The sequence below is a fragment of the Monodelphis domestica genome, chromosome 6 (genome assembly GCF_027887165.1).
Source record: "Monodelphis domestica isolate mMonDom1 chromosome 6, mMonDom1.pri, whole genome shotgun sequence".
NCBI lineage: Eukaryota > Metazoa > Chordata > Mammalia > Didelphimorphia > Didelphidae > Monodelphis > Monodelphis domestica.
The window spans coordinates 80,009,383-80,033,525 of record NC_077232.1 but is presented as its reverse complement, the minus strand read 5'-3'; the positions used below and the strand labels follow the sequence as shown (position 1 = coordinate 80,033,525).

Sequence of the window (24,143 nt, the reverse complement as noted above, 5' to 3'; positions counted from 1 at the left end):
TGGGAATGAAAGATGGCTTGTTTCAGTGCTTATGGGGGTTTTTGCAGCCCTGAAAAGGAGAAGCAGCGTGACTAGTACGCGTGCCGTGAGAGCTGAGAGGCCTGGCTTTGCTGCTGACACGCTCTGGGAGCTCCGGAACAGTAGCAGCCCTTTCCTCCTTGGGCTTCCTCAGCTGACCGGTGTACCTGGTCTCTGTGTCCCTGTGGTCAGGTTCCGGGACTGAAGGGCTGCTCTCAGGGCCAGCCCTCCCTCCCTCCTGCTCACAGCTGGGACATTCTAGGATTTCATGAAAGGGGGAGTGCTTGAGGAGGGACTCTCCAGGGCATAAAACAGGCTCCGACCTGCTTTGGGGAAGGCAAGCTTATCCTGTAAGGGGAAGAATGGTGGGCCTGGCATCGGCGCCTTCGGTTAGAGCCTGGCTCTGCCCATTCTTCCTGAGGGACCCTGGCCAAGCCCTTGCCCACCCTGGAGCCCCAGGATTCTCTTCTGTAAAATGGAGAGAACCATCCTGGGATTGCTCCCTCCAGGATCTGTCAAAGAAAGCAGAAAGCACTGGAGAAGGGTAAGTCCTTATCATTGTGGCTAGTCATGGAAAGATCCCAGGAGTGAGTCAGGAGACCCCTGGGTGGGTGACCCTGGGCCTCCGCCACCTCCTCTTTAAATGAAGGACGAGAACTAGAACGGGGGTTCTTTGCCTGTTTGTGTGTTGTGAATCTTTTTGGCAATTTGAAGCCAGTGGAGCCTTTCTAGAGCCATGCTTTGTAAAATAAAACCCATAGGATTATGGTGGAAACTAATTATATTGAAATAGGATTAAATTAAAATTTAAAAAACGAGAAAGGTTGACAGCTTCCCTCCGGGGTCCCTTTCCCCTCTCAGACCTGTGATAAGAATGTTGATGGTGGTCATCGATGGTAGGGAAGTGTGCCCATTTCCCAGTCACCCCCTAAGGCCTGCCCATCCCACCTCTCTCCCCCTCTGAGCCATGCGGTCCTGGTTCCTTGGGAGGAAGCAGACATCTTCCTCCCTCCTCCCCGCAGGTGTTTAGTACTGTCTGGGGTCAAAGGGACAGCCAGCTGCCTGCCGGCCGGCCGGGTCCCTGCAGGCCCTAGGTGGGGCCAGAACACACAGTTCTGGACTTGTGCTTCCTGGAAGGGGAGGCTCCGGGGAGAGGGCCTCATAGGGCAGAGCGTGAGCTGGGGACATGGGCTTCAGAACAGAGGGCCACCTGGGAAGGGGCAGACACTGGAGCAGGGCTCTGTGTTCCCTGTCCCCCTGCAGCTCTGTGCTTCGGCCAAGATCACGCTTCCTCAGGGAGCCTTCCGGTCCACTGTCTCCTGGGGGCTGAGAGGGCAGGAAGTGAGCCCCGTTACCCCGGGGGCCCTGGGCCAGGCAGTTTGGGACCTGGGAGGACAAGGGCCCTGGCCGTGGCCCCTTAGGCTAAATAAGCCTTTTCCTCAAAACAACCCCGAAAGAAGTGTGCAAGTCCTCTGTTCCCATTTTAGGAGGAAACTAAGATGGGCTTAGCAGGCAAGCCTTGTTCCTGTGGGCCGGCTCTGCCCTCATCCGCTTTTGGGGACAGAGTTCCTAGGATGGGAACAGAGAGGGGGATGCCTTGGGGAGGGAGCCCAGCGCAGAAATCGACTTTGGCTCGGTGATATTTATATTTATTCCTGGGCAAGTGTCCAGGGGATGGTCCAGGCAGTGGCAGAACTAGAGGAGGGGGTGCTGGGGCTGTCTTGTGAAGGATGGGCAGGGTCCCCTCGCAGCCCCGGGGAGGGCATCCTTCTCAAGGGGGCTCCTGGGCCGGAGGTGCGGGGGGTGCCTCCACGAGCTGAGCCTCGCCCCAGTCCACCATGTCCTGAAAAATGTCCTTCCCGTTAATAAGCCTTCACGGCAACACCTGCTGGGCACTAGGCATGCGGGCCGGAAGGGAAAGAGGACCTGAGCTGGAGCCCGGCCTCCAGTCTTGGCTCGAGGACTTAGAGCCACGTGACCTTGGGCAAGGGACATGGCTCCCAGCCCCCTTCACCACTCCGCAGCCAGTGCTAGCCTCCCCCCTGCCGGCTGGGCTGGCTGCGGAGGCCGGGAGCCTGGGCAGGCTTTCCTAGGAAAACTCAGCCTGAGCCCCGAGAGTGCCGGGAGGGAGGGCTCCCCCCCTCCCCCGGAGCCTCCACGCTGTCCAGCCACAAGTAACCTCCTCATCCCTGCAGTGAGTGGGAGGGGAAGCGGAGGGTGAGCGCCGTCCTGTCCCCAAGGCCTGTCCTGGGGCCCCAGGCCCCAGGTTTTCTAGGTTCTAGAGCCGTCGCTCCAGCGTCTCAGGCTGGCTTTCCGTGAGCTCTCCCTGCTTCCCAGCCGTAAAGGCCCTTAGACCACGGACCCTCGGAACCGGGGGGAGGGGGGGGGGGGGATCTTAGAACCCGGTGTCAGCCCTGCCAGGCCGCCTCCCCGGAGCCCCTCGTCCCCCAAGGAAGCACCCAGCCAGTTGGCGACAGCTTGAATTCCCGTCTCCAGACTGCCCAGCGAGGGACTTAAACCAGATTGCCTTCTAGCAATGCTTCCCCTCTGGAGCGGCCCATCCGGGCCTCTGCGTCCTGGGAGAAACCCAGCCTTTTCCCAGAGCGCCCACCCTCCGTTCTCCGCTCCCTCCGGCCCTCCCCCTCCTGGCTCCTGCGCATGCCCACGCCCACGCGCGCAGAACGGGCTCTGCCTTTCGAGGTATTTCCTTAAATTGTTGGTGTTGCGGGCCTGACCTCTGGCCAAGCGGGAGTGACTGCGGCCCCTGGGCAGCCTGCCCCAGCGGGGGAGGGCAGGGCGTGAGGACGCGCCTCTCCCCAAAGCTCGGGGCTGGAGGGTCCGCCACAGGGAGTTGGGTGGCTTTGTTGTGGTGGGAAGAGCCCGTGGGCTCGGGGTCCTCCCGGGCGCAGTGGATAGGAGGGCGCTGCCAGCTGCTTCTCGGGGCGCTTGTGAGCAAAGCCGCGCTAGGCCCGTGGCCGCGAGCCTGGGCAGGGCCCGTCCCCTCGGGGTCCTCGGTTTTCCCACCCCTGGGAGCTGTCCTGGAGATTTGCAAGCTTTTAGAAACCGGCTCGGTCCTCTCTCCCAGGCCTTGGTGACTACCTCCAGCCATGCCGCTCTTCCTGGAGGAATCCAGTTTCCTTCGGTCTGCTTCCTTGGCCTGCTGAAGTCAAACCCTGCCCAGGATTTTCTTAGGTTAAGGAACAAAATGATCAGTCCAGAACCCCTGGGCAAAGGCCCTTAGAGAGGACCCACTCTGGACTCTCCTTGTATAGGAATCTCTTATAACCTCCTCGACAGAAGCAAGGCAAGTCATTCAGCCTCCTCCTTGAGAACTTCCCGGGACAGGAGGCTCACTACCTGCCCTTAATGATGAAAGTCAGAACCAATATTCAGTTGATCAGTAAGTATTAAGCCCCAGGAATATACCAGACACAGATGGACGTTCAATGCCTCAGTAAAGCTCACCCTTTCCTCATCGAATAGCCCCCCATTTTTTCAGGCTTTTAAGATTTACACAGTGCTCACCATCCTGTGAGGGGAATGGCGCAACGATTAGTCTTCTCATTTTATAGATAAGGAGATGGAAACTCTCAGAGAAGCTTCTGAAGTGTTTCTAAGCCCTTAGCTAAGGCGCCCTCCCACTCACCGGCATTAAAAGAAAGCAAAAAGCGTGGAGCAGGCTGCTGCTTATCCAGACCCCACGGCCAAGGAAGGGTGCAAGTTGTTTCCCCAGGTTACCCAGCAGCAAACATGTGCTTCCCCCAGGTTCCCCGACTCCAATTCCATTTTTCTTTCCATTCTCCTGGGCTCCTGAGGAGTGGAGTGGAACCCGAGACCCTTTGGGCCACCTGCGCTTTGCCTGCTCCCCATCCTTCAGAGGGGTGCCTGCCAGTCTCTGCCTTCACCAGGAAGCTCCCCAGATCGGAGCCTACATCCTTTATTTGTTTTTGTAACCGTGGTTTGTCCTGTCCAAAGTAGGACCCCAGGACTCTCCTGGGCCTTAGCCTGGGACACAGCGCCTGAGGGGACTGGGGAACCCTTGCATCTTTGAGGGGCCAAAGGCGCTGATTGGTTCAAGTGATCACAAACGGGAATAATTCAAATTTATCTAGCTTTTTAAGGTTTTCAAAGTATTTCCCTCATCCATTTCATGCCCATTTTATAGATGAAAACACTGGGCTGAGAAAGGAGAGGTCATTTGCCTAATAATGAACACCCTGTGCCTGCCTACCATCCCTCCTTCTGCTACAGAATTCTACCTTTAAATACCACCTCCTTTGGGAAGCCTTCCTGGATTCCCCTTGGCTGGTCAGACCTTCTGTTCAGCCCCTTTAGAGCACTCGAATTCCTCATTTGTGTAGGCATGGCGGTGGGTGTCTGATCGTCTGGCTCGGTCAGCCTCTTGGGTTTGGCTTCTCTTCAGTGGCTGGAAGCGAAAGGGAGGTTGCGCCTTTGGGAACCGCGCGGCCCTGGGCCGGGCACAGCAGTGGCTCGGCCCTCTCTCCCGGCCTGGCCTCGTCCACAGCATTGTCTTCCCTGTGACTCTAGGATGGAGGTAGTCCCTGCGCCAGGACCCCCTCGGTCTTGTAGAGGTGGCAGTGGAGGCTCAGGGAGGGGAGCTGCCCGGCTTCCCTGCCCTCCCGGGTTCCTGGGTGTGGCTGGCTGGGCCCTCGTCCCGAGCCCTCCCTGGGCCGAACGTCTGGGCGCAGGTGGAAGTTCTTTGGCTACGCCGAGGCCGGCGGAGCGAGTGGGAGGGCAGAGCTCAGCGGCAGAGTTTCAGGGCACGAAGCCTCCTCCCCTTCTCGATGGCCAGAAGCCCAGAGGAGGGAGGGAGGTCCCTGTCCCTGGAGATGTTCGAGTAGAGGCTGGGGATGTCTCGGGGAGATGCCCGTTCAGGTACGGAGGCCCTGGCTGCCCTCCGAGCCCTCTGACTCCCTCGGCATGGGAAGGAGGAAGGAAGGGTTCCGAGGCTCCCCGACGCTGTCCAAGCCCAGAAGACGGTGCCGATTCCGGACTGGATCAGGAGTGACGAAAGGGTGAGCCCAGAGGGCGCCGAGACGGGACGGCCAGAAGATGAAGCTTCCCTTCTCCTAAATGTCGTGCCCCCAAGGAGTCCTTGCCAATCGTTGGCCCTGGACGCTGCCCATGGAGCAGCCCCAGGGAGTAAGCACTTGGGCCTGTGCTTCCTGAGCCCACTACACCGTCTTTCTGTTTCTGGGACCCACGTGGCTGAGACGCAGGTCCCCAAAGGTGCCCCCCCAGAGTGCTTCCAGAAAGCACTGAGAGAAGGACGGATTTGAATTCGCTCAGAAAGCCATGGTGAGTCGGGAGGAAGGGCCCTGTCCTTGCTCCCTTGTCCTGGGCAACGCGGTCACCCCGCTCTTTGTTCCCTGAGGCCGGCAGGGTTTGGGGAAACAGCCAACTTGAAAGTCAGAAGACTCCAATTTAAATCCTGGCTCTGCCACTTACTATCTGTGTGACCTGGAAGGAGCTCTACCCCTCTCTGTGCCTCTGTTTCCTGATCTGTGAAATGGGGAGAATGATCCCTAAACCCTGTGTCTCCCAGAGAGGGGAGAGAGAAGATGAGATTGCTTGTGGTTTTAAATAAGGACCCTATTGGGGCAGCTGGGTGGCTCCAAGGATTGAGAGCCAAGCTCAGAGACACAAGGTCCTGGGTTCAAATCTGGCCTTAGACACTTCCCAGTTGTGTGACCCTGGGCAAGTCACTTAACCCCCATTGCCTAGCCCTTATCGCTCTTCTGCCTTGGAGCCAATACTTAGTATGCATTCCAAGACAGTAGCTAAAGAGCCACAGAAACTGGCTGCAGGAGGAGACTATGGCTGCTAAAGAGGCAAACTAGAATAGAGTTGGGTCAGAGCGGCAGCTTCCAAGTCTGTGTGAGTCTTCTCTGCCACCTTCTGCATCCCTGTTTACAGGTGGAGGGCCTGAGGAGTCGCCCCCGGCACCTTTTTTTCTAAGAGCACCAGATTTGCCTTCAGGCTGTCTGGGGGTGAGCCCAGGCTCCCCCAGTCCTCCCCCACCATCCAGGCCTTCCACATTCTCACGTGTAAAAGGAGGCCATTGGACTAGCTGGCTTCCAGGCTCCTTCTCACTGCCTTCTGAAGGCCCTGGCCCCGAGGGGATTGGGAGGGGGGGACCTGTGGTGTCCTCGGTCATGGGGTCCTGGAGCAGAGGCTTGGCTCTGAGCCCTGGTTCGCTGCGACTGTGGGTCGGTGAGCATTCCCTCCCTCTTCTTTCTGGCTAAGCCAGGCTCAGGCTGGCGATGAAGACGTCTTTAGAATGCGAGCTGTCTTCGTTGGTCATGCTCTAGGGAAGACTAGGCGTGCTGCTAGGTGCAGAGTGAAGGGGCTTTGGTGGTGTAAACCTTAAAATTTCTTAGACTTATAAATGTTGGAAATTTCACCATTGGGAAATTTCATGCTTGTAGGGAATTTCATACTGATAGTGGGAACTCTATTGGAATGTGAACCCCATTGGCAAGGGAGGTTCCTCCTCCTCCCTTCTTAAGATTACTTTAGGACAGAAACCTTTTGCTGAACAATGGAAAGGGCTGCAGCATAGATCAAAATTTAATTATTCCAATCTCCACCCTACTCAGGGTAACAGGATTTAGGAAGGGCTGCAGCAAAGGATCAAGATTTAATTATTTGAGAATATGACCTTCAACAGACATGTGCAAAGCCACAGACCTCTGGGCGGTCCTGGGTTAAGCTAGAGCCACCATTGGCACAGGGAAGACATGGACAGTGATTGGTAGATGTGAGAACTGAGGGGAGGGAACTTGGATGTTTTCCTTAAAGATAGCGGGGGGGGGGGGGGGGGGGGGTGTCTGAGGACTGGGGATTGTTGGTTGGAGAGGTTTTGCTCTGAGAGGTTGTGCTCTGAGAAGCTTGCTCTGAAGGAAGCTGGAGGTGGAGGCCCCTGAGACTGTTTCTCCATTTTGGTCACGTGAGTGATAGGGACTGATCTCTTTTCTTTGCCTCAGCTATCTAAGGGCTTGGGCCTTTTGGCCCAGCCTAAACAGAAGGGGTATTTAAGCCCTATTCCCTTCTCTCCCCTTTCTCTCTCCCTCTCTCTCTCTATCTCTCTAATACCTTTCTTCCTCCTGTTTGTAATTAAACTCCATAAAAGGTTGACTGCTGACTTGAGTTTTCATTTAGGAATTACATAGCTGAATTCCTTGGCGACCTTAAATTAAAATATATCAGTCTTTTAAAGTGATTTCCTTGTCACAGTGGGGAGAGATGAGAGACGCGAGAGGAGGTGACTGAGGGATGGGATGAGGGCGTGCCCATGGCTCCCTTCTTCCTGTACCCCTGGCCCTAACGCCTCTCTAGTTTGGCCCCACATCACCGTGCTTCGCTTTCTTGAGCTCTGGCATCCAGGCAAACTGGCTTTTTCTGGGTTTCTCACATTTAGGAACGCCCTTTCTTCCCCCCACACTTTTGTGCAACGCGTACCTCATGCCGGAGAGTGTTCGCTCTCTCCTCCTTCCCAGACTCCTTCGTTCTTGGGCCTGCGCCTACTCCCAAGATTATTCTGATTCATTATAAAAATAGAAGAAGAGGTGTGTTCGTTATCTCCCCCAGGAAAATGTAAGTTCTTTGAAGGAAGAGACTTGTTTAATTGTTGGTGCTGAATCACTACATCTCGGCCGATTGGGTGGATGTTAGCTCTTCCATGTTCTATGATCTCTTTGTTTTTGTCTCATCATCAGTTCCTGGCAAACTGTAAATGTTTAAGGTGTGTTTTAGTTGGATTGAATTTAAATCCTTGAAGTGCTTTTTGTGGGATGAAAGGGACAAGTGGGAGGGAAAAGGGTCATCACCATTCTGAGACCACAAGGAAAGAAGGGAAGGTGGGTGAGGCAGAGGATCTGGGGCATGGAGGAAGATGAGAAAATTCACGTTCGATGGCCTTAATCTTCTAACATCATGGAATGCCAAAGTTAGGACGATTTTAGAAGTCATCTCCTCTCCCAAAATACCTCTTCTTAATATGAGAGGAAGTCATCCATCTGTTGAGAGAGGGGAGGAGCTGGAGAATAGAGGTGGTCAAGTGGAATGGCTATTTACAGATAAAAAATTAAACTGTAGGGTGCACATCAAAAATAGATGAAAGGATTTTCATGCAGACTCCAGCCTCCTGGATCGAGAGCTGGAAAGGACCTCTGGGTCATCTTAGTCCACCTTCCCATTTTGCAGATAAGGAGATGGAGGTCCAGACTAGTAAAGGGACTTGATTGGGTTCATTCAGCCCATTAAATGATAAGGCCAGGATTTGAACTCAGGATCTCTGACTCCAGAGCTAGGTCTTTTCTACTGTACTAATCAGGTTGTATGAGTTGTGTAATAGGCCCGTTGAGGGTGACAGTGAGATCCACCAGCTTCGTCTGGCATCCCATCCGTGGAGGCTAGAAGGCAGTGTAGCTTCATGTACTATGGCCACTGGCTAATCTTGGGTGGGGGCTCCCAGCAGGGACAGCACAGGAGATAACCCAGAAACCTCCTCTGGGAGAAAGAAGCAGACATAAAAGGGAAAAGTGCTGTGACGCCACTGGGAGGCTCTCTGGGAGTGGAGATGGGGAGGAGACTGTCCACTTTCAGAGCCTCTGCCTCTCGTTGGAGAAGTCATTGCCACCAAGAAGGGTTTGGCCGGTTCTCGGCTGCCACGTGTTGGAGGGGGTTGGGCCCACCAGGGCTTCCGGGATCTCTCCACAGTCACTCCTTGGGTCCCTGGGCCGCCCCTGCCGTCCAGAATCCCAGCCGGAGGGCAGCCAGGCCCTGTCCTTCAGGAGGGAAGGAAAGATCTACACTGGATTCTGTTTCAGGCTCGAATTTGCAATGAGGCTTCCACTTTCCAGCTCCCTGAATGCAGAAGCCTTAGTTGATGGCCTTCTCCATGCTGGGAGCTGCCTTTCTGGGGGACCTTTGTGCTCATCCGCTGGCTTCATTCTCACAGCAGCCTGGGGAGAGGGACGTTCCAAGCGTTACTGGCCTCCCTGCTTTCAGAAGATGAGAAAGCCAGCCATCAAGGAGGGAGCAGCGCTACCACCAGTGCGTAGAGAACCGGCGTCTAGAGCAGGGGCTCACTGCCATGTTTGGGTGGGCAGGAGGCAGGAACTAGGATGTGATGGAGTAAGAGGAGATAATGCTGGAAAAGATGGCGGAAGGCCTTGCGGAGTGTTGGAGCCTGACTTGGAAGGCAACGGCCTGTGAGGAGGGCGTAGTGGACAGGACGCTGGAGGTGCGGTCTCTGGCCTTCTCCCTTCTCTTTGCCTTTCTTCTCCTGCCTCTGACTGTAGCCTTATCTTGCCAAGCCAGAGACCCAGCGTTCCAAAGTTCGGCCCTTCTGTCTCGTGGCCCCCGGGACCCTGATCTGGGCAGTACCACGGCGTGGGGGACTGGAGTGGGGCCTGGCAGGGGAGCCTCAGCGGCACAGACCCAGAGAGGCCCGAGCGAGAGTCTCTTACAGCTTAAGTGGCAGGATGAAAGGGCGGGCAATAGGCTTCTCTGTCCAGTCGGGCAGGACACACTGTACTTGGCCCGAGCCAAGTCTAAATTTAGGACAGACCGTGTGAGGGAGGACGGTCCCCCTACCTTCCAGTGTCCTTTCCCTTCCTTTCCGCCCCACTCGTGTCCAGTTGAATCCCTAATGAAGTGGTGATAAGTGCAGCAGTGATCCTTCCAGGGAGAGCCTCCAGAGCTCTGGGCCCTGTCCATTGGGCAGGTGGTCAGAGGAAGCCTCTCTGGGGCGCCTCAAGTCCCACCCCACCGATGCGTCTAGGTTCTGCCCATGGAGAGGCCATGCGTGGGCACAGGAACCCCCGACTACAGAAATCAGCCCTTGCAGGGACAGAAGGGCTTCCTCCTTGTTGGAGGACGCACGCTTCTGCCTTTCCTGTCTCCTCCAGGTGCCTTTTGCCCTCTTGTATCTCCCGGCTGAGCCATCGAACAGACGCTTGAAAATGATAGAATCCCGGCGTGCGAGTCTGGGGGCACAGAACTTCCTTAGAATCATGGAACCGAGGCCTTCCCGACAGGCGGGGTCAACTAGTCCACCTGCTGCCTCCTGTCAAGAGGACTGACTCCCCGAGGCCACAAGCGAGTCTGGGATGGGAGCCCAGGCGGGGCTTGTTCTCCTGCCTTTGGACAGGGTTGGGGGCGCGGCGGCGACTCGCCCAGGACCTGGGACCCCTGGCATCGGGCACAGGGCCTGGCGCGTGGCAGGTGCTTGGTGAGTGCCAGCCGAATGGAATTGGAAGTGGGATGGAAATGGGAGACACACGTGAATCACCTGCCCCCGGGAGAGACGGCATTTTGGACAGACTGTGCGCCTGCCTGCCTTCGTGGCCTTTCCACTCTAACCAGGGGCAAGATAGAAGCCTCCTGTTTCCTTCTAATCCAGCATCAGCTGGCGAATGATCTCGTTGTTGCCTTTGTGCTCTTACCTGTCCACAGTCGGCCCTCAAACCCAGGGAGGTGGGGCACCGAGCCTCCTGGGGATCTGGGGGTCAGGGTCATGCCTGGGCATGGAAACGGGAAGGACCCCAAGTCCTTCAGGACATCGTCTGCTGAGCTTGCACCGTCTCTGGAAGCAGATCCCTTCCGAGGGGGCGTTTAATGATTCTTTTGTGCGTGCGCCTCACTGGGGATGGGGGAAAGAAGGCCCGAGTGTGCTGGCTCCCTCCGGTGTTGACAGGAGAAAGAATATTGTCCCGAGGCTTGGGTTTGAATCGCGGACTTTGCCGGTTACCTTAGGTAGGACATGGCCCTTCTTTGGACTTTAGTCTTCTTACTTGTCCAATAAAGAGGCTGGACTAGGTGAGCCCCCAGGCCTATTCCGGATGCATCAGGGCTTCCATCTTGCCATCCTGATGGTGCTGCTGCCTGGTGGATAGCGTGCAGGTCCGAAGGAAGGGTTGAGCCTTCACTGTCACTGCCAGACTGTTGCTTCCTTGGATTAAAGTTCAGCCTGCAGCTACAGCCCTCCCTCCCCCCATATTCTACCTTTGCTAAAATGTGCCCATTGTACCCAAGGAGCTCGCCCCCTCTTCTCCCTGACACTGCCACTGCCCTGCTCTAGGCCCTGATGCCCCTGTGCCTGCGGATGGGGGTGCTCACCTCCAGGCTCTCCCCATTCCACCCTGTCCTCCATTCATCTGCCAAAGTGGTCTTCCTCCCTTCCAGGTCCAGCCTCCATGCAGGAAGCCCCGGTTATTCCCTGTTATTTCCAAGATTAAATAGGATATCTTCTGTTGGACTTTACGACCTGGTCCCTCCTTTTGCAGTCATCCCAGAGCTTACTCGCACATAGTCTATGATCCAGGGACCTGGGCCTCCCCTCTGTTCCTCACAAAGCCTTCCATCAGCTCCCCCACCCCCCGGGCCCGGAATTCTCTCCCTCCTCATTCCCTGGTTCCTTCGAGTCTCGGCCAAAGTCTCACCTTCTTCAGAAAGCTTCTCCTGTTCCTCTGGAACTCTGCGGCCTTCCCTCTGGTGGTGATTTCCCATTTCCCCCATCTATAACGGGCTTCTACATAGCCATTAGCATGTTGTCGCCCAAGACAGGGCCTGTTTTTTGACCTTCTTTGTATCTCCACGGCATGGGGAGCTTAGCCCAGTGCTTGGCTGTGGTAGGCCCTCATTAAATGTTTGTTCACTGTCCTGGCAAATTCCAGATGGGCTTAGATCTTATTCCCCGGCCTTCTTTGTTCACCTTCCGGAGCTCCGTCCCAGTTCTGACACTGTTCTACATTCTCAGGTCCCTTCCAGCTCTGACTTTGGACATCCTGTGTCCTCTGTCCTCACGGCCTTCCCTGCTCTAGCATGCTGTGATTCTTGGCTGCTTCCCAGAGAACCCGAGCATTGATAGGAAGACCGTCTAGTACTGAGGACCCTGAAAATCACAAAAGCCCAACCTGAAGCCCAGCTGCCCTTAATCTACAGTTTTGCTCTTTGCCCAGCTATTCTTTAGGCATTATCTGGCCCAGGCTCCTGCCTTCAGAAGGGTTCAATAGCATCATCCCCATTTTATAGATGAACCCAGAAAAGCTAAGTCCCTTGCCCAGAGTAGGAGAGATGAACGTCTGGGGTTCTAGTTGCTACTTAATTACTTTGATCTTTTCCACTTTGGATGGTTTTCTCCACACGGAAGGCATTTCATACGTAGGTGGGTGGGTGGTGGTGGTTTTGGTCTCATTTGACCCACATATCCCACTAGCACTCGACCTTTCCAGAGGTGGTGTGAGGTAGTAGAAAGAGAAGAGTTGAGTGGAATGGCCAGATTTGAATGGCAACCAGGACCAAGTTTCTGTGCCTCCGTTTCCCACTCTGTAAGATGAGGGCAGTGGGAGTGGCTGCTCTTTGAACTCTCTTCTGGCTCCACATGCTACAATTCTGAGGGTGGGAATGGATCCTGTAGCTCTCGGAGGTGGGGCAGGATCCAGTCAAACAAGGCTTATGTAACCATTTATGTAACCAGCACCAGATGTCAGCCCAGAGGGCTCCTGGGGACTCTTGAAGTGTTCTCCAGGGGGTCTTGTCAGAGGAGAGGAAATATTGGGCAGATAGTCTCCACCCTCCCTCTGCTAGGGGGAAGAGAATGGATCTGGCTAGATTTCCCTTGTCTAATGGGATTCAGAAAATGCATTTCCAATGTGTTCTAGAGAAATGAAAGTATTTTTAAAAAGGAAGCTATTTCGGACTCCTTTCTGCCCCGGGGTGGGGCTGGAGCCCTCTGGGGTTCCTTCTGCTTGACTGACCTGAGAGCCTGGGGGAAGTTTGGGAAAGTTGTTTCCCAAGGAGAGTCCAGGAGTAAGGACAAAAGGTCACCTGCATAGCTAGAGGAGCCAGGGGTTTTCTTTGCTCCCTTCCTTCATCATAAGCCCTTGATTATGGTTTTCAGGAAGATGGGCTCATGTACCTCCTAGAGTCGAAGGCTTGGTTCCCATCTCCGCTCTGGCCCTTGTGTGTCATGTAATTTTAGACAGTCTCTCTACCTTGATTTCCCCCACAATACAATGGGAAACCTGGATTAGATCTCTCAGGACCTTTGCTTGACATTCCACAGTTCTAATCTGAAACCCAAGGAGAGAACGTGGTGGAGACTGGCTTGGGGAGGTGATGAGGGCCTTGTCACTGGGTATCTTCAAGTGGAAGTTAGAGGACGCCTAGCAGGAACTGTTCCTGCTTCTGGGCTGTTTTCCCACGTACAGAGCTCATTCCTCCCAAGTACTCTCTTTATTTTATAGAGGTATAAACTAAGGCTTAGTTAGAAAGGAGTCCCATGGTTAGTGAGCGTGGGAGTTGGAGCGCACATAGATTTGGGGATTTGAAAGGGACCCGAGTGGTTTTCTAGTCAAACCCAGGTCTTCCCGTCCTGGGTCCAGTGGCCTTCCATGAGTCTCCTCTCCAGAGGGCTTCCAGCAAGGGATCGCCACTCCCTCTGCTTCTCGGGGAGCATCAGAGGCGACTCACAATGTATCATGATGTGCCTGCCCTGGCCTCGAGGGGGGCCTGAAGGCCCGAGGGCTTTCCTAGCCCACTTCATTCCCTATCAGAGCCAGTCGCCAGCCCCAGGCCTTCTGCCTCCAGAACCACGAGCTCCCTCCAAAGTCCGTCCAGTTCTTGGTCTGGGAGGCCATGGCCACGCGCTCCCTAGGGCAGCCTGATGTGGCAAGGTTGGGGCTGGAGCCCTCTTGGGGCAGAGGGTGGGGAGCAGATCCCCTGCTGCCATTGCAGGAGGGGCCCATGAATCGGGTGTTTCTTGGGGACGGCGTGCTGGCCCAAACAGTGTGAACTGATTGCTTCTTCCTCTCTTGGGTTTGTTTCAGACGAGCCAAACTGCGGTTGTATTTGGAACAGCTCAAGCAGCTTGTGCCCCTGGGGCCAGACAGCACCCGCCACACGACCCTCAGCCTTTTGAAAAGAGCCAGGATGCATATCAAGGTATGGAAGCACTTCTGCAGGTGGAGGCAGTGGCCTCTCCCTCTCTCCTGGGGCTCTGTGCTTCGCCCTGTCATTTGGAAAACATTTGTCTGTCTTGGGGGGCCTTCGTGGCAGCCAAGTGGAAGGTTTTTGGCTCAGCCAGGTGGATCTGCCTGAGCCTGGGTCCTTCAATGAAAGCCTGACTCTGAACCGCCGCCTCTAGGAAGCCTCCCTCGACCAGGCTGAGCTCCCCTTTCCCAGACTCCTATTGCACCTAGTGCGGGTCAGTTAAAAACAAAGCACAAGTCTGCTGAGTGTCGCGACGGGCCTGGTGGCAGGCTGTGTTTGTGGCATAATGTAGCATGAAGGGAGCGCTGCCCTCGGAGTCGGTTGGTCCAACCTGAATTTGATCTGTGGTCTCACACGAATGGTTTCCTGGGCCCTTAGCCGAGGTCTCTTCCAGCTCTTTGCTCATCACCGGAGGGCTCAGGACCCAGAGGGAGGATCTGGATACTAGTTGAACGCCAGAAGGGAAGTTTGTATATGTTCCATTTCCTCAGCGGCTCCCTTACCAGGGCTTCCTTGTCTTGAAATGGGCCATTTCCCTTCCTGAAAGACTTGACTCCACCAGCCGCCCCTGAGGGCCTCACGCTGGTCTTTCCTCTCGCCTGCCACCCTCGACAGGCTCCCTTTTTCAAAACCCGGATTGCATCGGCGGTCCTGCAGAGTCCTGCTCCGAGTTAGTCTTCCTGTTTTAGCCTCAGTCGAGGCCTCCCATTCTCCCACCAATGCTTCCTGTCGGCCAGGTAGTGATTCTTCATTCCCAAAGGCTCCGCTGGCTCTGCTTGGCCCTGCCAAGCTCCAAGGGCTTTGCCTGTGGGCCTGGCGGCGGCCTGGATGTCTGCCATCCGAGCAGGGACCCATCACCAGAAGGGGCCCAGCCATGGATGACCTATTTTTCACCTCTTAATAAAACATAGACACAGGCATGAAGTCTGCCTTGGTAAAGGCAGCCTCCCCACCCATCTAATCACGTAGCAACGTGGCCTGGGCACTGGGCTCGGTCCTCAAGGGCTTCCGGCGTCCCCCTTGTGGTGAAATGCACGCTTATAGCGCTCGTCAAACGATCCGGAGAGAGCTGGCGGGATAGCCCCAGAGGAGGGAACGTCAGGAAAGGCCGGCCGGACCCCAGATGGGCCCTGGGGGAATGAAGGGAGGGATTTCAGCCTGGAGAATTGGGAAAGGCCCCCGGCAAAGGCAAGAGGGGGCCGGAGGAGGGCGGACAATCCCAAGTAGTCTGTCCCATAGGACCGAAGCAGAGATTGACACCAACGGGAATAGCGTGCACTGGGGCTGGCAGGGCTCATTGGAATGAGGCTGTGCAGGTCCTTCCGTGCCAGGCCAGACATTTCCTTGGAGAGGCCCAGCGGAGGAGGGAGATCTCTGGGCAGAGGTGTGATGTGATCAGGCCCGCACAGCCTTTAGGTGTGAAGGATAGAGTGGAGAGACCGTGTGAGGGGATCTCCAAGGCCAGCAAGGGGAGAGGAGCCCCGGGGCTGTGACGTCATTGGAGAGGAGAAGCCGGGAGGGCCCAGGGAGGAGAGGCCTGGGGTTTGGGGCCTGTCTCCTTGCTCGTTACACAGCGAGGTGGGGATGTCCGGCGGGCCGCCGGGGTCAGGGTAAATGGGAAATCTGGCCCTTGGGCTCAAGGAATAGTTGTGGCTGATTGTTTCTGTTGTGTCCGATTCTTGGTGACCCCAGTTAGAGTTTTCTTAGCAAAGATACCGGAGTGGCTTGCCATTTCCGTCCCTGGATCATTTTGCAGATGAGGAAACTGAGTGACGTGCCAGGGTCCCACAGCTAGGGAGTGTCTGAATCTGGATTTGAACTCCAGGCTTCCTCATGCCGGGGGGCCTGAGGCCACCTCGCTGCTCCCAGGGACAAGATCTTCCCTGGCACAGATACCAGCGTAGCCCAAGCTCGGTTGGTGGGGATTTTATGTGACTCATGGAGTCTGAAGAGAGGCCAGTGAAGCTTAGGGGCCTGTGGCTCCGTGGAGAAGATGAGGCGGGGGCCCTTCCAGCCTGCGCTTGTCCTAGGAGGCGCCGTATTTCAGCGGAGAGAACGATCCTTTGGAGAATGCCCAGAGAAGGAGGGAGGCAGCACGGCAGAGGGCCCGGAGACCAGGGTACCGTGTGAAGACCTAACCAGGCCCCTACGTGAGGGGTGCAAAGGCCTCCCAGCAGCCCTTGGCCCATATCTTTTGTTCCCGACTAACAGCAGCGCCAAGGAGGGCCGTGGCTCGTTCAGGCCGCTGGCTGGCCAGAGCCGGGGCACGTTCCGAGGCCGGGGTGTCTTCCTGCCGCCTGGCCCCAAAGAGAACGCCGAGGGTCATTTTTTGATATTGGCGAGTGAAAACTGGAGACACGCCTTAGCTGGTCTTCCAGTATTTGAAAGTCCGTGATGTGAGGGGGGAGAGTAGCCCAGGGGGGCGTTTATTTCCAGTAAAAGCTTCCTGAAAGTTCGAACTGTTCAAGCATGGGAACGTGCCGCCTTGGGAGGTTGCAGGGGCTCCGTCCTGGCGTTTGTCACGGGCTCGGGAGGTCCATCCGTTCGGTTCTCCATCCCTCCCAACACAGAGGCGCCGAGATGGCAATACCAGACAGGGTAGCCCTTGGTTGGTGTCTTGATCTTTCCTGACTGAATCTTGTCTCCTGGGAGGGGGCTGGGAGATGGGCCCCTTCTTATGCTGGGCCCAGGTCTGTCTCCAGCTTGATCCGGCTACAGCGCCTCCCTCTCACAGTCCCTGGGGGGCGCTTGGGAGCCGTGTAGACCAATGAGGGGGAGCTGACGTGTGGAGACTGCAGAGATGATCTCTGCCGCGCTGTCCTCATCGCTGTGGGATCCCGGGCCGAAGGCCTTGAGCTTTGCCTTTGCTCGCAGGGTGCTGGCCTGACAGGAACCCCGGGGCCTTGCTGCTCTCCAGGATCTTAATTGCTGTGTGGTTGGTGGGGGGAGGTCAGGGAGAGGAGTAGAAAAGCTGACGGGCATCTCTTTGCTTCCCGGAATGGTGGGCTTCATCCCAAGAGTTTGTTTGCCTCTTCGGGGCCTTTGATGCCCTGGCCCGAGTCGGCGCAGGGGCCCCCAGGGTGGGGCGGGAAAGAAAAGAAGAATGGCTCTGGAGGGCAGAGGGTTAGGGCCGGGTCACCGCTTCCCTGCCAATGGGCAGGGCCATGGAGCTCCACTCGGAACGGCTGCCCCAGGGAGCCAGGGGGAGAACTCGGGCTGCTCGGATGTCATGGATCCGAGGCGGCCTCCCCCTAACCCTGTCCCCCCCCCCCCCCCCCCCCCCCCGGCCCAAGGAAAGAAGGAGCTCTTTGTACCTGGCAGGTGGGGAGGGAGGCAGAGGAGAGAGAGGGGAAGAATCGCTGGTTCAGAAGGGACCTGAGAGGCCCGCAGACCTCCTCCTCCTCCTCTCCTTTTCCCTTGCCAAGGCCAGCTCCCTCTTCCGGGCCTTCTTTCCCAACACGTGGTCATCCCGCCTTCCCTTGAAGACCTCTAGCGAGGGGGAACCCCCACTACTGAGGCCGCTCACCCCACTTTTGGACAGCTTTAATCCCGGGAGTGCGCCGACGGTCATCCAAGCAAAGGCCAGTGAGCGTCTCCTTAGCCAGGTTAGAGATTCTCTGTGCGGAGCCGTGCGCGCTATGTGGGTTGGGCGAAAGCCTGGCCAAAGCCGACTCCGACTTGGGTCCTGGGACTTATGGCGGCGGGAGGAGAGAGGGCGGCACAGAAGAGAAAGGTGGCCGGTCTCCGAGATGGTCCCGCTGACCTCTTTTACAGACATGAGGCTCAGGGGAAGGGATCTTCCCAAGGCTTCCGCGCAGGGTCAGGGGCCGTAGACTGGGGTTCTTAGTGCTTCCTAATGGTGCCACAACTGCCTTGTTCCAGGCAGATAAGAGATAGAGGCAGAAACTGAGGCAGGATTAAGAGGGAAGGCGAGTCTGGGGGCGGCGGGGGGTGACTGGCCCTCGATACTCCGGGACACTGGAGAATCCCATTTGCAGATGGGAGTGGGGCAGCTGTACATCAGGACAGTCAGGATCCACAATGTGCACCCCATGGTTGTGGGATTTGGAATGGCAGCTCCAAAAGCCTGCTGCTCTAAGGAAGAGTCAGAGGGCTACCCATACCCAGTCTGGGGGCCAGAGCTTGAGGCTGACTGGGGTACAGGAGCCGAGCCAAGCGCCCTTCACCCTTCTACCTCTTCTTCATGGCATTTCAGGCCAAATAGGGACTCTCCAGAGTATAGGACTCAACCCCAGGCCAGCCTCAGGGCAGAAATACGCCTAGAGCCCAGTATAAAGCCATTTTTGGTTGGCTTGAACTTTGGGGTTATCTGCAAGTGACAGTTATCTTTTACAACCGTTGATTGGGAATTGATTGTGGTTGTTGTTCAGTTATTTCTCATGTCCAATTCTTTGTCACCCCCTTTGGGAGCCTCTTGGTAGAGATACTGGAGCAGTTTGCCATTGCCTTTTCCAACTCATTTTACAGATGAGGAAATTGAGGTAAAATAGGGTTAAGTGACTCCTCACCCTGATAGTAAGTGTCTGTGGCTAGATTGGGAATTTAGAGATCACCATTGCCCAGAGAGGGGAGTGTCTTATCCAAAGATTTGTAGCAAGTTAGAGCACTGGAACCCAGATCGCCTGATTTTTCAGGCCATAGTTTATCTGTTGGGGAATTGAACCGAGGTACTATTCTGGTTCAGACTAGCTTGCATTGGGCCGCAAGGTTTAGGAACTAGAAAGGCCCCCTACTCCAATGATCTCCCCTAGAGATGAGCCCCAGAGAGATCTGAGTGACTTGCCCAAGATCACACAGAAAGTGATTAGCTGAGCATTGGAACCAGTCCTTTGACTCCAACTCTAAGGCATTTTCCATTGCGGGGGGTGGGGGGCAACCCTTGTCTTTCACAACCCCCTAGAAACCCCTCAGGAATGTTGCCCCAGCCATGTTCGTGGGCCCTCTGCCCTCAGGGAACAGGCTGGAGTCCTGTTTGACCCTTGCCAGAGTTGGCAGGCAAAGACCCTCAACTCACCTATATAATTATATGCACTTAAAAACAACCCAGGAGCCCTTGTAAGAAGAAGCGGCCTCCTAGGGCCCCCATCCTCTGCTTCTGCCCCACATCTTCATTTTCTGGGGACCTTCTGGGGCCTCTGTTTCCTCCTCTGTAAAAGTCATGAGGTAACCTCGTAGGTCCCTTTGTTTGAATTCATGCAAGGTCTAAATTATACCACATTTTAAAAGAAATGTAGCTGTTGTAAGTTTGTACAGTAACCAAGTTAGACTAAAATTGTTGCCTGGTCGAGGTTTTTAGGGGTTGTACTGTAATGAGTACGTTGGGAAAGTTTGAGATGAATAGTAGATACTTGGGCCGAATGGAAAGAACCCTGAATTTGGAGAGAAAGAGGGCCTGGGTCTGAATCCTAGTCTCTTTCTTACCTTTTAGCTATATGATTTTGAACAAGCCACTTCATCATTGTAGGCTTCAGCTTCCTGGTCTATAAAATGAGATAGTTAGACCTCAAATGACACTAATTAGTCCTAAATCCTATGATTCCATGAAATTTATCCTGGAGTGCCTTTCTAGCCCTGAATCCTTCTCTTAAGTTGGCATTTCTTCTGAAGTCGTCTTTTTATTATTCCTCCTGTGGAATTTAATTTTGTAATAACAACAAATTAACTCTTTTCTGTAATGCTTGATGGCTTCCAAAATGCTTTCCTTCTAACAGCCCTGGATGTCAAAGAGCTCAAGGATATTTTTCTTTTTAAAACATATTGATATTTTGTTTTCCTATCACTTATTTCTTTTTTAAATTAAAAATATAAGTACATGTCTAAAAGTATTTATATTTTTACATGCATTTTAAAACAATTAGTGAAAAGAAATGGTGACATAAAAACAAAAGATAACAGATCTTTGAAAGAAAAATATTTTATTTTTACATGCATTTACAATCTCACTCTCAATCTCCTTTTTGAACAACAAATGGAAGGAAGGAAAGGAGGAAGGAACTGTCATCATAAACATGCATAGTCCAGAAAAACAAATTTCCCCTTTGACCCAGCTTGAAAATGTGTCTTACTCTGCATTTCAAGTTTATCATCTCTCTGGCAGGAGGCAAATGGCATGTTTCATCTCAGTCTTCTGATTTTATTTATTGTTCCATTGATTGAAGTCCAAAGTTCTTTCAAAGTGGTTTTTCTTTATACTGTTGTCCTCATATAAAGAGCTCTCCTGGTTCTGCTCACTTCACTCTGCATCAGATCACAGAGTTCTTCCCACTTTCCCTATGAAATTGGCCACTTTGTCATTTCTCAGGGCACAGTTATATTCCATTACATACATATACCAAAATTAGGTCAACATTCCATGAGCCTCTACTTTTAGTTACCACAAAAACATGGCTCAAGAATTATACTCTTCTTAAGCTTAAGGAAACTGAGCTGCAGAGAGGGCATTAAGGTGTAGCAGAAAGAACACCAGATATCAAATCAGAGGAGATGGATTCAGACCCCAGCTCCAATTCTGTGGCCCACGTGACCATCCCTGGCCAAGTCAATTCTCTGGACCTGGGTTTTCTCACTTCTAAAAGGGAGAATTGGACCCAAGATCCCTTCTAGCCCTAAACCAATGATCTGGAAGTAAAATAACTTGCTTAGGTCGTATGCCCAGAAAGTGTCAAGAGTCTCTTCTCTTGGTCTTATTTCCTAAAGTCTGTCAAATGGGAGTGAATAAGCTCTTCCCCGGGTAGCTCTGCGAACTAGTGTGAGGAGTACCTAAGAGTGGGCAGAAAAGCACTTGTCTAGGCCCATGTTAGGGATGGGTCCGTAACAAGGTCTACTAGGAATCCCAGAATGGCTCTTCCAATGAGGGCCTGTCCTCAGATCCAATCTCCCAAGGAGAGGATGGCAGGCCTGTGTAATGGTAGAAATTTTAGGCTTCTGGGAGAGGTTATGAGCACTGTAATAGTTACAAATTGTGGCTACAGGATTTATGTAATATTGAACAATGGCCGCCAAGGAATTTACTTATGAAATTCCTAAAATGAAACACTCAAGTCAGAATGGAGTTTATGGAGATTTTAATCACACTGGGAGTAGGGAAGGAGAGGGAGAGAAGGAGAGAAGAGAAAAGGGAAAGGGGCTACTCAACCTCTGACCAAGGCAGAGAGAGTTTTGGGCCCAAAGGGCCAAGGTGGAAAGAATCAGTCCATAACTCACGTGAGTGATCTGAAGGAAAGCTGCCTGCGGGCGTCCTCCCTGTCCAAGCTCCTAACACCAACACCTGTCTCGCTCTCTCCACAGGAAGTGAGCAAATTCCAGAGGCTGTTCCCTACCTCACTTCCTGTGTCTCACAAATGCCAATGGTTGGCTCTAGCTTGGCTTAGGACAGCCCAGGTGGGCAGTTAGTTATTTCTGATTTGTCATTGACTAGCACATGCCCGTGTAGTGTGGGTGTGCACAATTTTTTGGGTGCTAGACCAAGATGGAGACTTTTAAAATTCACAACTGATGGGGATGATATCAGACTGCCCATCTGCTCTCTGTAGGGCCCAAAGTAGCATTAATGTTTGTGAGCTCCTTGTGGGGGCAGGATCTCGTCTTATTTTCAGAGCCACCTTTGTCCCTTGGCAGGAGTGAGCACAAGAGGCATGAAACAGAAAGCACTTGTTTGTTGGATGAATTGGGCAGTGTGGTTTAGGGGCATTCAGAGAGACCTGGGCTCAGATCAGGCTTGATATCTACTTAAGTCATCCACTGCTTGACCCAGGACAAATCACTTAGCTTCTCTAAGACTCAGTTTCCCAAATGAAGGGGTTGGACTAGACTATGGTCCTCTAACCCCAAGTTACAAAGTTGGAGTCATACTTATTTATCAGGCACTTTGCAATGAACAGTAATGAATTTCTTGATTGTGTTTGTGCCTTGAAGCGATTAATCATAGCTCCCATTTCTGTATTAAAGTTTACCCTCATGACAACCCTGGGAGATAGAAGAAACATTATCCTTCCTTTTTTCAGAGAGGAGGAAATGGGTTCAGAGAGAGGGGACAAGACCTTGTCTAGAGTCAGTAAATAGCAGAACTGGGGAGGGGAAAGAGAGGGCAAAAGAGTGAGTACAGCGACCCAGCGATTGACTGGAGAGGAAGGGGAAAGGGGAGGGGGGATTGGCCTCCATGTCTGTAAGAGCTGGGTTCAGGTTTCACCTCTGTCTGACCCTTGGACATGCATTTGGCTTTTGACTGCCCCTAGCAATCATCTAAGACTTTTAAATTAGAGGAAGTGCTGTCCTGCTCTGATTGAGGTAGCTGCCTCAACCCGATGGTTGATGGCTCAACTCATCTGAGTCCAATAGAAGTAGTTCTCTGGACAGGCGCATATAGAAAGGTCAGTGGAAGAGATGCATCAGGCCTGATTTGGAATCAGAGTTGTAGACTTAGAACTGGAAAGGATCTCAGAGACCTTGAGTTTGGAGCTGGAAAGGAACATCTTCAAAGAATGTCAAACATTGTCTTCTGATCTTTGAAGGGCTCCCCCTGGCCCATGGAAGAGGGATTCTGCTTGTTCTGCTTGGCCTCATAGGCTGGATTCTGAACAATACAAATTGTAAAAGAGAAAGGCATATTGTATTAGGTTCAAGGTAAGGAAACAGTCTCTTAAGAATGAGATATATACAAAAATGAAATGGCCTTCTCCAGGAAGTAATGAGATCCCTGTCCCTGGGGGTCTTCAAGTGGAGTTTAAAAGGCCACTCATGAAAGCTATCAGAATGAGGATTTCTGATGTCTAGGGTCCGCCCAAAGCCTGAGATTCTATGAGGAGCCCAGGCCCCTAAAAAGGCTTTGTATAGTCCCCGGAGAACTGGGTGTGTTGCCAGGAGGCAGAGAACAAGAGGGCCAGATGAGCCCTCCTTGTGGAAGACCATTACTGCTCTGAAGTTCTGGTCATGTTAGTGGCTCTCCCTCTGGAGCCATATTTGTGCTTTCCTGTGTTATGTATGCCCCTGGGGAAAGTTTTCTGTATCAGGCTGTGCCGTGTGTGAGCTGTCGTGAGTTCTTGGACACCAAAGGGCTGAGCCATGATTAATATACATCACGAAGTCAATGATAGCCGTGCCCTTTGACAGGACCCTCAGAGCCACCCCCGTTCTCTTGGCCATGCCTGCGTCAGAAGGTGTAACATCAGGCCGTCGTGGATGCCAGGACTTGGAGTCAGGGCTGCAGACTGTTGAAAACAAGCAAGGCCATGGATTAAGAGGAACCAGGTTATGAGGCAAGGCCCCAGGCAGGAACTTGGGTCCAAAGCAGCGAGCCAGGGCCTCTCAGGGCTCGGGCTACCCAAAGTAAGGTGGTAGTTTGGCCAGAAGAGACAGAGCAATGCTTAGTTATTCAGAGGAGGCACAAGGTCAGGGCTGGGCAGGCTGCCCCAGTGCGACACCCTTGTGCCTTGCTCCACTCAACATTTTTTAGTGACTAGAAAAAGGTTTGCAAATGACTTGAAGCAGAGAGGAAAAGTGAGAGAATGTTCAGTGTGTTACCTTTGGCAAGTCACTTCCTCTCTATCTGAGTTCTTGTTTCCCTATTTGTAAGATATGGTACGAGTGGGGGCTATTTTAAATAGTCTCTAAAACACGCAATATTCTATCCTGACAGTGTCAAGATCAAAGAAGGCTTGACAGGATAGAGCACTGGCCTGACGCAACTTGATTAGGAATATAGGATTGAGAACTGGTGTTGGGGCTTCTTCTGGTACCAATCGTTTGTCCCAGTGGCCTTCCTCATATGTCTGGTACACTCAGTTAAACCTCAGTTCCCTGTGGTGCTCTGTGAACATGGGAGATAAGGAAGAGATTGTGCCAAGTATGGGTGGGAAAGATGGGTTCTTGGTGCCAAGCATGCTGTGGCAAGATGTTGAGAGTTTTCATCTGAGGAAACTCAGTTCTCCCCGATTCTGAATTAGCCAGTGCGCTCTCTGTCGTCTTTATAAAAGTCAACTAGGAAACCCAGGTGGGGCCCTGATCTTGCCAGGAAGGCTTTGAGGTGGCTGGGGATGTCATGGCCTGGCCTCTGCTTTCAGCTGATCTTTATCCTTCCATCTCTTCCC

At 53.6% G+C, this 24,143-nt stretch overlaps 1 protein-coding gene and 1 non-coding gene across 4 annotated transcripts in view; both read left to right on the top strand.

Annotated features, from left to right (window-relative positions):
- MXD4 (MAX dimerization protein 4) overlaps window positions 1–24,143 on the top strand; it is a 43,500-nt gene that overhangs the window by 12,726 nt on the left and 6,631 nt on the right. For all 3 annotated transcript variants that reach the window (XM_001365240.4, XM_056802327.1, XM_056802326.1), the window contains exon 4: window positions 13,875–13,989. In XM_001365240.4, coding sequence (XP_001365277.1) covers window positions 13,875–13,989 — 115 coding nt within the window. The remainder of the gene's footprint in view (window positions 1–13,874; window positions 13,990–24,143) is intronic.
- MIR12367 (microRNA mir-12367) lies at window positions 8,899–8,960 on the top strand. Its single transcript, NR_162931.1, has one exon. It is a non-coding gene; the product is annotated as a microRNA mir-12367 (primary transcript).